At 50.5% G+C, this 16,630-nt stretch overlaps 1 protein-coding gene across 4 annotated transcripts in view; it reads left to right on the plus strand.

Annotated features, from left to right (window-relative positions):
* The window catches only part of LOC115342529 (kazrin), a 312,869-nt gene that overhangs the window by 216,207 nt on the left and 80,032 nt on the right, over window positions 1-16,630 (plus strand). For 2 of the 4 annotated variants that reach the window (XM_041124135.1, XM_030017743.2), the window contains one exon: window positions 3,461-3,638. The exons of 1 other annotated variant lie outside the window; for it this stretch is intronic. In XM_041124135.1, coding sequence (XP_040980069.1) covers window positions 3,461-3,638 — 178 coding nt within the window. Of the gene's footprint in view, window positions 1-3,054; window positions 3,156-3,460; window positions 3,639-16,630 lie in introns of those variants that run through there. One more of the 4 variants, XM_030017744.1, reaches the window with a different exon arrangement.

The raw sequence follows: 16,630 nt of genomic DNA on the forward strand, positions 1-16,630 counted from the left end.
ATATTCCTGACCTCTCTGTGCCTCATCTGCGCTGCCAGGGACTCTCATCCCTTAGGGACAGGCACTTGCTGCAGAGCCATCAAGCTCCTGGTAAAAGCTGGCATTAAGAGAAAAAAAAGCAAAGCAATTTTGGGAAATAATATGTTTCTAATTTTGGCTATTTAATTAGCTTTTAATTTAATTTTTTGTTAATTCAAAACTAACATGAGAAAGGGAACGAGGCCTAATTCATTTCCTAATGCTTCATTTCATCCCAATTTTGAGGATTTCCGCAAAGGCTTGGCCTTCCGAATGGGAATCAGCACAGTCCAAAACAATCCTCAGGTATCGCACTTTGAAAATATCGCACACCCTGGTGAGATTTTTAGTCCTTCCTTCCTGAAGGCAGTTTTGCTGCCGGAGCAACGATCGGGACCTTTCCGCGGCTTTGTGGGTTACCCGTATCTCAGAACCGGGGTGACGGCAAAGGCAGATTTGGGGTTGGGAACGCGTAGGGGTGCGCACACGCGACAGGGCGTGGGATGGAGAATCAGCATCGCTGCAAACCCGGGGCAGCAACGCCGCGGGGTACATCCCACCGCTTTAATTGCAGGCGGCCAGCAAACCCCGGCCGCTCTCACGTTGGAAGTCCCTTTGCTGCCCCGTGCTCGTACTGGCACCGCTCGTTTTCTGCCGGCCTCGAGCTCTGCCAGCCGATATCTCGGGATTGCTGCGACATTGCGCGCTCTTTCCAGGCGGATACTCGGAGAAATCAAATCCTGCTTTGAGAGATGGAAATACATTTTAAATGGACCCAGCTGTTCCCTAGTAAGGACAGGAGGAGGTATGGGGAAGGGGAGAAAATCTTTCAAGATATCTTCAGGGGAATCTCAAAAGGACTTAGAGTAATAAGGAAGATTTTTTAAAGCGAGGTTATTAATTTACGGATGAGTCCACAGGCAACTTTAAGAAACGTATTTTTTAAATAGCACACACGCTAATGTAGAAATTCTCTTGCATCGGTAAATTAAAAAGATTCCAGCGCTGCCAGTATAGCAACTCAACTAGTCTATTATTAAGGTTAGATTGAGTAAGAAGCATAATTTGGACTTTGCTTCAGCAGCTGAATGTGTTCTCGGAAGGCTCAAATCAGTTTTAACCTGATTTTTTATGATAAAAATAATGTGCTGGTACTTTAAAGCTGAGTTCCTTTCTGCTGAAGTTTACATTTTATTCAAGCGCAATGACTAAGTTTTGCATACATGGTACTGCGATTGCACATGCAGGTTATCTGGTTACGTACATAATTCTCTCATTTGCAAGCACAGTTTGCAGCAAATACTCATGCAAATTAGGCATGAAACCGGGTATTTATCTTGATTAGAATTCAGTTTCTACATATACTTAAAGAACTTTATCTCATTCAGGGATGGCTGCATAGATGATGAAGAAAGAATTTCAAAAATTGCATTTATTCTCCTTGCGGGTTGTTTGTCCGCCCTTTGGGAATTCATTAAGGAAAGCAGACCTTGCCACCGGTATTCCGAGTGCCCCGGCCGAGCGCTAGTGGTTGGGTTGCAGACACTGCTGGAAACTCTCAGTCAAAAATAACTTTCCCTTGAAAAAGCCACTGCACCATTTATCTGAATACTAGATTTTCTTTGTTTTACAAAATCCTGTTACAGATTACAAGGTCTAGATGCCACTTGACAAAGACTCGGTCCTTTCCACTCTTGGAGAGCTGGCTGTACGCCCGATCCAGACCAGGTCTGAGGTTTTGGGGGACCCAGGCCGATTTTAGTGTTGTTTTTCAGCAGATTGACATGACAGATTTACCCAATTTCTGTTCCTAAAAGCTGCCTGGGGACACCGCATGCCAAACCCCTCTGCTTCTGCAGAGCTGCATCCCAGCGCTCCCTGGGGACCGTCACTGCGTGGGACAGTGCCGTGCTTCTGCTTCATCTCATGTCAAGCCTTTCCCAGAGTCATCTTTGCAGCTCTCAGAGAAGGGAAGCCCTTTTCTATCGTTTTCACTGCATTTTGCCTAAGGTCTCTGCAACGCCAGCGGTGATGCAGAAGGAGCATCCTGAAGTTCAAGGAAATGCCCCCAATTCTCAGGTTGTTCAGCCAAGAGCCTGAGTTTAGGCAAATATCGGAGAGTTTAGCAAATCGTAGCAGGACCGTTTCCCCCTCTTTCCTTAGGGATTGTGATTTTCTCCGGCTTTTCCCTCAGCGAGAGCCCTTCCTTGCCGGCCCTGTCTCCCCACCCCACTTCCCGCACCCACTCCACGTTTCCGCAGGGCCCCGCAGGCTCCCACCCCGCTGCCGTGGGGGGCTCCTAAACCCATCCGTCAACTTTTCGAGGCGCACGCGGCTCAGATGAAAACAGGCAACGCAGCTGCCCGCAGCTTTCGGAAGCGGGGATGGTTCGGGGAGATGCAGGCCGGGGTTTCCAGAGCAGCATCATTTCATGGGGGTGAGGATGAGCGCGGCTGCCTTGGCGAGGATCGCAGCTCCGCAGGCTCGCTGCAGCCCAGGCCCTGGCAAACATGCCTGCGGATCCCTCCGAGGCATTGATAAGGCACAGGGAAACATCAGCGCTCCCTCTAGCAGTCGCCAGCGATGATACCAAATAATTCTCGATTTTTCACCCCGGGTTCGTGCCACATGAACCGCCGGCGTAAGGACTCTCGCATTAACCGCTGCTACAGCGGTGACAGCGTACTGCTTGCTCTTCTCCCCCCCCCCCCCCCCCCCAAATCCTTCCAGGGGGAATTTTTTGGAGCCCGTTTTACCTCCACCTGCTGCACGCAGCTTTTGGCTACGGCCACCCACCGGGGTGAACCTGAGCCCAATTAGCAGAAAGGCACTTCATTAAGCGGGACGTTCAGCCCACTGCAGCACTCACCGCACCCGCGCAGCACCCCTAAACTTCCCGGGTGGGGGGTGTGTGTGTGTGTGTGTGTGTGTGTCTCGCTATAAATGCAGCGCTACCGCGGCCGCCGCAGGGCTGCCCCCCCCCCCCCCCCGTTACTTGCCCGCCCCACGCAGGCGGGACCCGCCTCCGCAGCAGACGCTCAGCGCCGCGTAACGCCGCGCAGCGCCGCGGATGCCCTCGGCCGAGCCGCGATCGCCTCCGTCGCGGCCCTGCCCGGGCTGCCGGGGGGGGGCAACAGGTAGGGGGCAACCCCCCCATCCCCAAACCTGTTCCCCCTCGCACAGCCCCGCTCCCCTTCGCGCAACACCCCCCCCCCCCCCCCCGCCGCTGGCAGAGCCCCCCTGCCACAGCCCCGCTCCCCTCACACAGCCCACTCCCACTCGCGCGGCTCCCCCTCAGGCAGCCCCTTCCCCCGCCCCCCCCCCCCTCCTCCACCGGCACAGCCCCCTTCCCGCCCCCTTCTCCCCCCCCCCCCCCCCCCCGCGGCGGCGCATGCCGCTCCCGCTCTCTCACCTCTCTCCTCCTCTTCCTCCCTCCCCCCAGGCCAAAATCCTGCACATGATGGACGACAACAAGCAGCTGGCGCTGCGCATCGACGGGGCGCTGCAGGCGGCGGGCCAGGAGGTGACGGCGCTGCGCGCCGAGCTGGCCGCCACCGGCCGCCGACTGGCCGAGCTGGGCAGCGACCCGGCCATGGAGCACGGCCCCCACAGCGCGCAAGGTGGGTGCCGCCGCCCGCGACTATCCCCCCCCCCCCCCCCCCCACGCCTCCCCGGCGGGGGTGGAGGTGATTTGGGGGGGTTGGGGGTGTGTGTGTGTGGGGGGTGCCTCTCCGCGGGTGCCGCCTGGAAACCGCCTTCATTCGTTATTATTTTTTATCGTTTGTTTAGTTGCATTCTCCGGCGCGGGGGGTGGGGGGCTGGAGCGAAGCCGCCGGGGGGGTCCGTGCGTCCCGTCGGGACCCGGCTCCACCCGCCGGTGGCGGGTTTCCCCCTTTCATTTCCAGCTGCCTCCTAATTCCCTGCTACTTCTTCCACCTCTTTCGCCTCAACACCGCCAGCCCAAGGAGGGACCCCCCCCACACACCCTTCCTTCCTCCCCCCCCACTCCCCCAGCACGTTGCCGAACTCGGCTCCCCCCTGCACCCCGGCTCCCCCCTGCACCCCGGCTCCCCCCTGCACCCCGGCTCCCGTCACCGGTTTCGTAATTCGTGAGGAAAGCAGCCATGTTACAACCGAGAGCCGGGCTCTCCGGCTCCGCCGCTCCCCCCGGGTTGCCGGGCTGGCCCGGGGCCCCGGAGCTCGTCCCGTCCCGGGGCGGAGGGCAGACCCCGGCGGTGCGGGGGGAGGCGAGCCGCCCGCCTCGGCTGCAGGAGAGAGAGCTCTCGGTACCGTGGCGTGGCTGCGGGGAGCCCACCCCCCGAAACGACCGGTCCCCGAGGCAATGCCGCCTTAGTTCCTAAGTCTGGCTTTGCAGTGACACCCCCCCCCCCCCCCAGTGCCACGCGTACATCCCCCCTCCCTCCGCCCCTGAACCCCCCAAAAGTTGTCAGCAGGCCGCGGAGCTGGAGCAGGGGAGGCCGAGGGTGGAAAAACGGGGCGCGGGGGGAGTGGGGAGTGATTTGCGCTCTTGGCTTTGCATGAAGGTTAACAAACGGGGTCTGAATTGTTGCTGCAGCGCTCTTGACGGAGTCCGGCTCTCGCCTGGCTGAAATCCACTGTTTTCTGCTAATCAAAGTAGGGCTGCCATCACTTAGAAACATTTAAATACAAATATATATATATATATATTTACCAAGTACTTGCAGGCTTGTGTGACAGTTCACCCTGGAGGAGCCTTGGTGTCAGAGCAAAAATAGTGGAAGTGCTCCTCTTTCCCGATAACTGAATTTACACCCGCGTGATAAAAATGTCAGTAGCTGTTATTTACTTGTTTCTTATATTCTGTGAGTAGCTCTTGGTAGGGTGGTTAGGTATTATTTAACAGTTGCGTTTTGGTTAAGCTGTAGCTTTTTAAAGGTAGTGTAGGTCTTGGTGGGCATCGCTGCTCCTGGCAGGCTGCTATTGCACCGCCGGTGTTTTGTTGTCTGTGGCGTTAACGCAGATTGATTTAGAGGGATTTAATTTGTGGATTTCTTCCACCCACCTTGTTGTGTTTTGGTGTTTCGGTAGCAGGGGTGTGGTGTGCAAATTCTACCTGTTAAACAAAGTTAATCCATCATCAGGTGGATTTGCTGTGTGGCAGGAGCTGGACCCAGCAGAGCTTCCCGGTAGCTGCGGGTATGCGGGGAGTAAAGTTCCGTTGTGCCGTCAGGTATTTTCAGAACTGATACATGCGTAAGTGCCTGTTGGTATAATCTGAACCAGACCCTGCCATATATCGCATCCAGGCTACGGAGGCGCTTTCTTTTATAAAAAAAATCTGCTGAAAGGGCAGAAGGAGGATGCCTTCGTCCTCCCCCGCCAGAGTGAGGGGATCAGGAATGCAGCTGGTGACACGCTGTAGAGGGCATCAGCATGAGCGTGGAAATGCAGCCTTCCAGCTAGAGAAGCAGGTAAAATCCTTTGGCTGCTCATGCACACACCTATTTCTGTGAGTGTGCTCCGTGTTTTGTTTCGGTTTCTCTCAAGGAAACTCTTGGAGAGAGACGCGTGTGTTTTTGCACACGGGCGGTGCCTTTGTTCACGCAGCGTACCCGGCAAGGGAGGCGTGTGTGTCCAAGGGTCAGGGCTTCTTTTTTGTTTTCCTCAGAGGTTTTCTAATCTGAGTGATGGAAGAACCCCTCTTTGGGTTCCTTTACTGTTGGCGTGTTGGAAAACAGTCTGGTATGCTGTAATGGTGCTGAAGAAATGTGCTCTGTTCCCCAAAGTGCAACGTATTTCTGCTTAATAACTGTAATTACGTGTGTTTTGGAGTTGTGGGGTCCCTGTGACCGGTGGCGAGGAGCGGTCCCATCTTCAGCTGGTTTTGAGAGCACTTCGGCGGCTGCTGAAGTTGCTGGAGGGGTCACTCCATCTTCCCACTCCTTAAGCTGGCAGATTTGGCTCAGCGTGCTGGTTTCTAAGAGCTAGGAAAGAGGACGCTTCCCTAACGAGGCGTGACTCCGAGGCCTTGTAGCTGTAGATGCATTTTTTTTCCTTCCCTACAAGTTTAAGAGGCTATTATTTAAAATGTGATATATCCAGCCGTGTACCACTGGTGTTGTAACAGAAGCCAATCAGTTAAGTGTAAAATTGCATCTGAAGTGCATTGTGTTCGTGGTGCTTATTGAGGAGAAGGGGGAGAGTGCTTGGTCTCTGCAAAACCTGCTGATTGGATTTGCTCTCTGTTTTGGGTTTCCTCCCTAAGTTTGGTACTATTGTTTATATACTTCCTTAAATGCTCTCCTACATCACTCTGTATAGGCAGGAGGCCCAAGGTATCTGTAGGGAGCCTTATGCTTTTTCTCAAGGATTTTGAGACAACTTTCAGAAGGATGGGGTGAAAACAAGTATCTCTGAATAGCTCTGCTGTCGTGTGTCTCGGAAGTAGGAGGGTTGCCAAGCTGTTTGATTTAGGCAAATACGTTAAAGGCAGCAGGAGGCTGGTGAATTGGGTGGGCAGACACTTACCTGCAAGCGCAAATGTGGGATATGCTGGTGGTGCTCGGGTGGCTGATGGGTTTGCGGCGGGGATCTGCTTTGGTCCTGGTGGAGAAGCACGTGGCAGAAGCGGCAGGTCCCTTTGCTCGTCATGGGAAGGAGCTCGGTGATCTCATCGCTGCAGGCAGGTGCTCCAGGTCAGTCCCAAGTCACGCGAAAGGAGGTAAATGTGTGCCTCCGTGCTAGGCTCAGTCAGTAATTAATACCGAGTTTGTGAAATGTGTTATTTGTATAATTATGGTGCAGCTTGAGACAGCTTGAGGTAATAACTCTGCCCCTTTTGTGCACACTGAGACTTCTTTCCGCTATAATGCGCTATTTTTGCGGCGGTGAGGTATGCTTCAAGGGCCTGTTTTACGTAATTTAAAACAAAACTGGAAGAAGTCAGCAGAGAGGGAGAGCGGCACTGGATGGTGGGTGTGCGTAGGTAGGTAGGAATGAAACTTCTGTGTTGTTACAGTCCTTAGCACGAGTGTTAATCACTCGAACCTCTCAGTCCTGACAGTCTTTTTTAAACGGTGAGTTTGCTGGAAGAAGTATTTTGGCTGCAGCCTCTGTGTAAACCTGGATGCAGATGAGGGTGGAAATCAATACTGCATGTCCCCGGCGCTTAGCACAGCAATTACAGGCAGCTCTCAGTAACATCACTGGAGCCGTGTGTCAGCACCCTCATGTTTGAATTCTGGTTTGAATTAATATTGGTTGAATTAATTGCAAGCAAAAGGCGTGCCTGTGCCCTGTGGTCCGGGGCAGGATGCTGGTGCCAACGGAGGGGATGCGGGTAGGCAGGCAGAGCATCGCAGCAAGCGCTGTTGCAGCGTAGGGGTCAGCTGTGGCACCCGTTCATTTCTGGGTACACCTCTGCGCTTTTGGCTTAGGGTCTTTGCTGAATCTACATCTGTATTTTCGGTAATTTGAGTAAAAGCAGTATCTGTGGGGAAATCCAAAGTTTGGGTGCAAGGGCTTGCCGTGCTGAATCAGGTGGTTGGTCCGTTTAGCCTCATGTTTTTGCTTTAGTCTCTTCCCAGCATTAAATGGAAAACACCTTAATTAATTAACACTGGTAAAGTGCTTGAAGATGTGATGCGCAATCAATAGCTAAGTGTTATTAATAATGCCTCCCTCAGCATTTGGCTTATCTCGCTTCCTATTTCAGAGCATTGGTGGCACAGGGTGGTCACTGTATCCAGTGTTGCGTGGAGCTGGGGTGCGATGGTGGGGATGGTGGTGGTTGCAGGGACGCTGCCAAAATTCAGCTGGGAAGGGAGCAGGAGCTGCACCCTGCTCCTGGAATAAAGGATTTCTCCTCCTTGCTTGTGCGGTGATCTCGAGCATATGCAGCATAAGAAAGATTTCAGTCATGTCTTGGTAGTTGGTGATGCCAAAGGGCCAGGAGGACCTTTATGCTCATGACAGCCTAAAATAGAGTTTTCTCTTTTTCTCTTTGATCTCTGTACACTTTCATAGCTACAATGCAAAGACTTTGACTTTTGCCCAGGAGGCAATCAGTTACCTCTGTGCTGTTGCTATTTTGCAAGTAATCATCTCGAGCTGTTGAAAATGTACCATTTTCATCTTTTCAGATATCTTCTCTGCTATTTGTTCTCCCAGAGCTTGAGAGCTGATAGTGTAAAGGAACCTGAGGAATTTGGATACGTCAGTCCAGTTGTGCATCGGGAGCATTTTTGCACCATGCTTATCGCAAGATCAAGGTCTTGCTCTACTATTACTCTTTCTAATAATTTCCCACTTTATTTACCTCTATCCTGCATAGTTTATGGGGTAAGGGAGCAACTAGTTTCATGCTCTGGAACAATTGCACGCGCTGGGACATAAAATTGTGCGTAGCAATATTCACATGGTTGGTTTAGACGCAAGGAACTGGCTGCAGATAGCACTTCAGGTCCCCGTTACATCTTAGTCTTTGAAGATATTAATTTGAAATATCCTTTCTGGAGTTTTCCTGTTCAAAAGCCTCATCTGCCATGGTTAGCATAATATTTAGGTTATCCTTCTTTTAGGGCCTGTCTGAGGGACTTTCAGTGAAGCTCCTGAGGATGAGTAAGCTCAAGTAAACTCTGAAGTTGAAGGAGGACTTAATCCAGAGTTTCTGACTCGCTGATTTGTAGCATAACCATGAAGATGTTTGGTGTTAGACTTGCAGATGGGGAGAGGGAGATATAAACAGGTCCCGGTCTTAAACTTGGGGAAGATTAAGGGCAATTTTGCCTGTTGGATTCAGGCACTCTCAGATAATCACTGGTGGGGCTGGGCATCCTCCAAAAGGACAGCCTTTCCTCCCATTACTTATTCTCCGTTACTACAGATACATTAGTAAACTTGGTGTTCTCTGGGACTGGGGCCAGGTGATGCAGAAAAATCTGCATCCTTAGTGTGAAACTCTCTGAGCTGCCAGAAGAGGCTTTGCAGCCGGGGATGCTCATTGCCCAGCCTTTGGGGGCAAGTGTCTTCCCTCAAGTGGTCCCTCCTCCCCTCCTTGCATCAAACAGGGCCAAAGTACATTGCTATAAATTAGGCACTAAACTTCAGCGTTAGCACGATACGTAGCAAAGCTTCAGTCTCCAGCTTATTAAAATTCAATTCTCATAATTTCTTGTTGACAGTGAAGCGTGAGATAAGAGCTCGTGGTACTGACGCAGCAGCTTGCAGAACCGGTGTGCTGGTAGCGCGGCGTGCGGGGCCAGGCTGTGGTTACCTCTGCGTGCGAAACCCTGGGGAATCGGACAACTAGAGGCCTTGTGTTTCAGGATATGTCCTCGCCTATGGTATGCTGAAGGCTCAGGGAGTTGCTCCTCACTGCTTTGCCATCTATTCCTGCTTTCCCTTGCTGTATAATTTTGCCTGAGTCTTTATGGCTGATGCTTTCAGGTATTGAGATGGATTTTGTGGAAGCAACAGGTCTTGAGACCTCAACCTAGAGAAATGCATGTTTTGATGTTTGGAGTTGTGTACTGTGTTAGCAGGAGGTGGAATGGGTTTAGCTTCTTTTAAGGAAAAAGAAGCAGCAGGCCTGAGCTGTCTCACCAGAATACAGACATTGAATAACTGCTTTTGAAAGCATTGGCTGAAGTCCTTTTTGTAGTCAGTTTGTTTGCAGGAGTTGCAAAAGGGAGGAAAAGCCCTTCCCGAGGTTTTGCTCATGCACCCTTGGCCAAGGGGGTTAATTGGGGGTGCAAGGGTAAGGGTTTGGGGGTGCCTCCCCTGGGCGAGAGGCTGAGGTTGAGCGATGGTGACAGGCTGTGAACCAGGGGGACCTAAGATAACAGAGGCTTTATAGAGGGACAATGCGTCGCCAGGCAAGAATAACTTTGCAGAGGTATTGATTATGATTCAGTGTGACACTGGCTGGAGGCGGCGGCTCCCAGGAACATCCCGATACCCCAGTGCCCCTCAGCCCGGCTTTGGCTGCATGGCTTCAGTAATCTGATAAATTGCTTATTTCTCTAATCTTGTTAGTCCTTTCCTTCCCCAGATCCCTGTAAGGAGCCGCCGGGATGGGGACGGAGCTGGCCGTGTGTGATGCAGGCTGGCTGCTCCCAGCTAGACTTGGTGTGGGTGGCTTTTGGGGCACGTTTCTGGTTTTTGGCCGTGCCTGATGAAGTGAAGTGTCTGTGTCCAAAAATTGCTAAATTGCAAAGACCTCTGCTTTTGAGTGCAGAAGACAAGCTGCAGCAGAGAGCTGTTTTTGCATAGAGCACCTGATGAGAAATGGGCTTCCGTCATTAGGATTTCTGACACCTGCATGGTGCGAGCACCACGGCGGGCAGGGCCGTGTTTACCATGAGTTTTGCTTTTCAGATGTGTGGTCAGCCGCAGATTTTAAGTACATGCGACACCACGGCTAAGGAGCAAAGATGCCCACAGAAAGATGAAGGGGAGTGTGGTGCCGTCATGAAGTCATCGTGGATCTCCTGCAGGCACCCAGGAGACCCAGTGTTTGGGAGAGGATCAGCCTTATCGTTGAAGAAGGAGAAGGGACTGAGTGATGCTCTGCTGCAGCGTGGTCCAGGGCTGGGCTGCATCCTGGTCTTGGAGAATCACCCGTGTCTCTTGCTGCTTCTGCAAACTTTTTTTCTGGAAGGACCATCTATTCTGAAGGCATCTGTAAATCCATTTCTCACCCTTCTCGGTCCTTACAGAGTCATTCTGCCTCACATCTTTTCATGCCACTTCTCCCTCTAAATTAAAATTTCACAGGTTTTACGGGCTGCATCTGGGAGCTGAACTGTTGGGGTTATCTGACGGGGAGCTGGCGTGTCACTGCCTTTGCTGCTGCCATCCCAGGGGATGTGCTCCTCTCCCGTGCAATCTCTGCTTTATTGTCCTGCTTTGCTGGGTGGCGTCTGGGGGAGAATCCCAGTCCTCTCCATCACCACCTCTCTCCTGAGAGCGTGCATCCTCCCTCGCTGAGGAGTTAAATCGCCTTTCTGCAGAAAATAGCATGCATTGATGGGGGGAAACTAGTATTTGGTATGAATACATATGATATGTGGGATGTCAAGAGTGCGAGCGAGCACAATGCCGTGCTGATGCTTATCTTCAGGTTTTTCTCTGACTCCTTTTTGCAACAGCAGTCAAACCCAGAGAGCTGACATTGCTGTGGAGAGGTAGTTTTTTGCAGAGGAGGGGAGGCGGAGCTTGTGCCTCTGCCCCAGCAGATTGAGGACCTAGACAATGTTTGGGATTTGTAACCAAGAGCCTCTCTAAGTCTTGAGTATCTGGTTCATTTGCCTTTTCGTTCTTATAAAACCATGGGATTTGCAGAAGTGGACCTGTCTTTCTGATAGTGACAACCTGCACCAGCCAGTACATTAACTTGCCAGCCAAATCCCTTGGCCACCTTACAACTGAAGGGTTTTCCAATAGTGAGTGCACACAGGCATGCATGGCATTTAAGCACAGAGATGATGATAGATGAAGGCTGGCAGCATACCCACACACTTCTGCTCCAGCCCGTTGTTTTGAAGCAAACTGTCCATCATCCTCCTCTGGAAATTAACTGGGAAAAATAGCGTGGGGTCACTGTCGGCCTTTGCCAATGGGCTGAATGGGAAGCTCAGCACTGAGTCTGCGTGATGGTCGTGCAGCAGGCTAATTGCCCGAAGTAACAGCTTCCCTTGCTCCCTTCCAACAGCAGAATATCCTAAAAGGCTTAGTTTGGTGTTGTGTTCTTGTGTAGGTATGCACAAGAGTGTTGCATGCCCTTCGGGGATGAGTTAAAAGGTCTTTGTAAGATTCTGCTTTTGGTACTTGTGCTGGTTTGAGCAGTCTCTGCCCTCCCATCATAAAGCGGTATTTTTTTTTTTTTTTCCAGGATATTTCTGATTGCTGTAAGATACCGTTGTGGGTCAGAATTTGCTGTAGGCTCACAAGCATGGGAAGTGTTTGCCTGTTTTCCAGGGAGATGTGCTGTCTTAGGGGTGGAAAGCAAAGTGAATTGATTTGAGGAATAGATTTGAGGAACTTACCTTTGATGTCTAGATTTAGACGGTCTAGATGCTCTCTTAAGTTGCAGGAGCGGAAAAAGAACATCTTGGAAGAAACCTAAAGGACTGCTGTAAAGGTTTTAGTGGACTATACTGAGATTTTCAGTCGGAAAATCTCCAAATGCAGCTGCATTTTGAATTTTGAATCGCAGCTGCCCTCTGTGAAAGCCAGGAGGGCACAGCATTTTTTGGCACGGCTGTCACACCCTGCTGCCTGGGGTCTGGACACAAGGGTGCTGCTGGAGAAGACCTTGGGGGCTTGGTTTTCAGCTCAGAGCCGTGTACATCTGCAGTGCTTCTCTGGAGTGAATCCTCGCTGAGGGTGCAAGGAAGAGCAGAGCCCAGCTTGGAGTTACTTGTTGGGCATCAGGTGCTTCCTTGGAGCAGAACAACATCGTTTTGTGATTTCGTGTGACAGCAGCACGTTCAGAAAATAGATTCCTCATCCTGTGATGGCAAAATATTCTCTCCCTCTGTGTGTTTGGCATTGTTTTTTCTAGCCTTAAATGCACCCAATTATTTGCTTTTATGTTTGTCAGTTATTGCATTATCTGCTCAGGCAAAACATGTCATTTTATCCACCTGCAGATTCTTAATGTTAATTCCTTGAACTTTTACATCCCCCGTAATGTATCTGGAGTTGTTTAATGGCTTTGCCCAAATTTGTCATTATTTCTTTGCTGCCAAAGCGATGGTTCAGGCAGGAGAGGGGGGACCACTCCAGGTGGAGATGCGGCGTGCTCCCCACCACATTTGCATCACATAATTGAATCTGCAAAGATTGTTGTTGTCGTCCTTGGGAACAGAGCTCGTTTTAAAGCTGCGCAGGGTTTTGTTCAAATGAGCTTTGTTTCCTGCATGATCTCCCTTTGCGATTGAGAGAGGTCCAAAACTGACAGTTTGGGGTGAGAGGGCTGATTAATGGAGTTCCTAAATTTCTGTGAAAAGCAGGGAGAGTTGGTGGGGCTGAAGCTGTGCAGCCCCTGGGGGAAAAGCCATCAAAGGAAAAAGATCCTAGCGGCATGGGTATGAGAAACCATCGAAAGGCCACCTATTTAGCAAAAAAGCTGTATTTAGTGCCACGAAGGTATATTTTGGAGTAGCGTGTTGTAATATCTGCAAAAATGCTGCAGGATTTATTAATTACAAGGTACCCGGACAGTTGCGCTGGCTTCAGGATAGATTCCTGCGAGGCCCTGGAGTCCTGCTGCTTTTGTACACGGATGCTTTTGGTCAGTTGTTGGAGCTCCTGGGAGCGGAGGGGAGCCGAGTGGCTCTCCGCTGGCCGGTCCCCAGCATCTCCTCCTGGGGATGTCCCCTGCTTGGTGCCCAGCGCTGCCTGCCCCAGTTTAGGAGCTGCTGAATGAGCAGTCTTCAGAGGGAGAGAAAGGGGTTAACGGGGCATGCTGGAGCAGGGGTTGTGAGCTGCCACCTTGCCCTCCTTGCCTGTGTTCTCATGCCCGTGTCATTGTGTGGCTTTGGTCCGGCTCTGGGACTTGAGCTTCCAGAAGTTGCTTGGGAGCTGCTAAAGGTTTGCTGCGGTGGTGTAAAGGTCTGCAGCAGCCGTTGTCCCCAGGGCAAGGCGTGCGGCCCCTGGCCAGGTCGCTGGCAGCGGCTGAGGTTGCTCCCAGTGCAGCACAGTGAGTACAATTTATTGTGGCTTTCAGGCAGAGCAAAAGCTTCGAAAAGCACTTTGCATTTTTGCCACCTTTGCGGAGAACCTTTTTATGTGCTGTTTCTCCTTGAACATGCATCATTTCCAGGGTATTTTGGTAAATGATCGAGTTTAACACATCTACGCCCTGCTTATCACTGTGGTTTCTGAGTGCATTCGTTAGGGACCGGTTTGATTTTGGGCATAATTCCTCTGATGGGCGCATTTGCTCTGCAGTGGCAGAAGGTCTTTGATTCAGCATTACACATATGGCAAGATTAATGGAAAGCACTTTACTAAATAGGTTTGAATACCTTATAGGTTCCTTAAGGATTCTTTTCTTTTTCATTTAAATGGAGCCATATTATCTTGGGCTGAGGTTTGTTTGATGCCGTTGTGGTTTGCGGACTGTAGTGCTCCCTGCACTGCCGGGGTTGGACTGCCGCGTGCCAGAGTGTCTGTAGCTCCTGGAAATAGCCCGATGCTAAAGCTGGATATATGGTTGTGATTATTTTATATTTGTTTTACTTTGTGGGGGGGAAGCATGCATAAAAAAGCCATGAGAGCTCTGCCTGTTAATTAGTCCAACAATAACGTGGTAATGACCACCCTGCAGGATTAAAAACCCATATGCAGATAGCGCATTAACTCCGCTTGTTGGCAGCATTAAATGATCCAGATAATATCAAATGAGCAGAGCTGGCTGGTGTGCCAGTGACAGCCTGTCGATACCATGATGTCAGCATGCATACCTTTGACCTCATCACGAAGTTTAGTCAAACCTGGCTTTGCACCGTCACGTTTTCCAGTGGATGTGAATATTGCACATGGAGAAATCAAGTAAATCCTCGGTGGCAAGAGACCCTTTGTGGACGGCTTTGGGAGCAGTATTTGGGTATAGATTTGAAGGGCTGCAGCCTAGTTCAGGGCCTTTATTAATGTGCCGATATACCTGGTTCTTGGACACATGGATTTGGTGGGGCTGCCAAGGATCATTTACCTTAATTTTGGAGGGTCATTTCCACCCCTTGGTGTGACCCTTATGCCAGGAGGTGGTTAGCAGCTCTGTGAGAACTTGAGTGACCTGATCTAGTTCTTTGCCACCACGTAAGCCGAGCCCCTGGGGCTGAAAGGTCCAACAAGGAATTTTGGCACCCCTGTGGTTGCAGGGATCTGTCCCTTGGTCAGGACGTGCGTAAGGGGCTTTGGCTGTTGGGTTGGTAGATACCTGCTGCAGGAACTCGTGCCCAGCGTCATCTCGGTCTGGTTGCTTGAAGTCACCCAGCTACCTTCAAAAATGCTGGTGTTGGATCCTCCAGTGTGTTCAGAGCTGGGAGCAGCTGAGCTTTTGCATTCTGTTGGAGAAGGAAAATTATCCGAGCCTTGATGACTTGCAGTGATTTATGCCGGTTCCTTTTAGTTGCAGCTGTACATAAAGACTCCAGATTGGGGGATATTTTGCTTAACTGCAGTTTTTGCGAGGTAGCTCTCATTTGCCAATTCATTTTTAGTCGTTACTGCCGATGCAAGTACAAGCTTATTTTGCGGCAATGTTTCGCATCTTTCCTGGGCTTGAATCAGCAAATGAGTGTTGATATCTTGGTGACAATCTGGTGAGGAGAGGGGAAGCGGAAAAATTGGAGTGATGCTCTGAAGATAATTTTGTTCATGATTTTTTTTAATCTCAGTGGTCAAAGACACTTATCAAACCAAGTATCTTGAGTAAGAAGGGTGAGCTGTGTATTGCTGGCCACAAGTGGATGGCATGAATGGATGTAGTGCTGGAGATAACCGGTAGGAAATTATCAAACATACTCTGGTTCCTCTGGAGTGTGTTTTCAGTGTATCTTGAATTTCTTTAAGTGTGTGTACACAGTTCAGAGGGTAATACCATTAATTAGACCAACAAGAAAGACTAATAGAAGAGTATAACCCTCTATAGTATACTAGGTTTATTCCTGATTAGCAGAGCTGCTCTGATCTCATCGTAAATCTGTGTATATGTCATTAGGAGAGCAGTATTAAATTGGTAATTAACATCGCCAAAAAGTTTTCATCGTTTGTTCTGTTGAAAATGAGTAAAAAAGGGTTAGGAGAATAAACCAGCACAGAACTTTGAATATAGGATAAAAGCACAAAGGTTTTCCTTTATTCCAGTCTATTAGGGTACGAGGGTGGGGAGAGGAGGCGTAGGGTACCACAGATGCTATGGCTGAGGCTTGAACTAAATCAAGGAGGATGTCAGCTGCCCGCCTGTAACTCATCCCCCCCCATGCTGTGGCTTTTGCAGGCACCCTGCAGCACTGGGCCAGGGCCCTTTTCAACATGTATGCCGCGACAAAAAGTCCATTTCTGCCTCCGCACGCCTGCACGGCTCCCATTAACATCGGGGAGTTACGGGAGCCTGTCCAGAGCAGAAAAGATCCCATAGATCCCAATACAAGTGCTATGCAAAACACCCTATTTTATCAGTGCGCTCACGCTCAAGCTCGGTGAATATTGTCCTGGGCAATATACAGCCAATTCTTTCTGAATTTTAGCCAAAACTTTGCTGGGTAAAGCAGCAGACGGCGTGCATGCTGGCGTGCTCTGCAGGCATCTCCATTTCGTAACGACAGAGAAGGGATGTGCAGGAGAGTCATGTTATTCACAGGCGAGTTGTTCTGGGTGGTATTAAAAGTATTATCACGATGAGGTGCTGGTCAGGCGCTGAACTCCGTAAACACAAGTACGGTGTCTGTCTGTGTGACTAGTGCTGTTGCCAACAAAGAATCCTAATGGGGAGCCATTGCCGGTGCGTTATTCTGCCGGGCTGGGATCTGCACACGGCAGTTTCCTTCCTGCCTGTTTATTCAGGCAAGCACGAACTTGCTTTGTTAGTTATTTCACCTATTATAAATGATGGCTAGCA

This window comes from Aquila chrysaetos, chromosome 6, assembly GCF_900496995.4.
Source record: "Aquila chrysaetos chrysaetos chromosome 6, bAquChr1.4, whole genome shotgun sequence".
Classification (NCBI taxonomy): Eukaryota; Metazoa; Chordata; class Aves; order Accipitriformes; family Accipitridae; genus Aquila; species Aquila chrysaetos.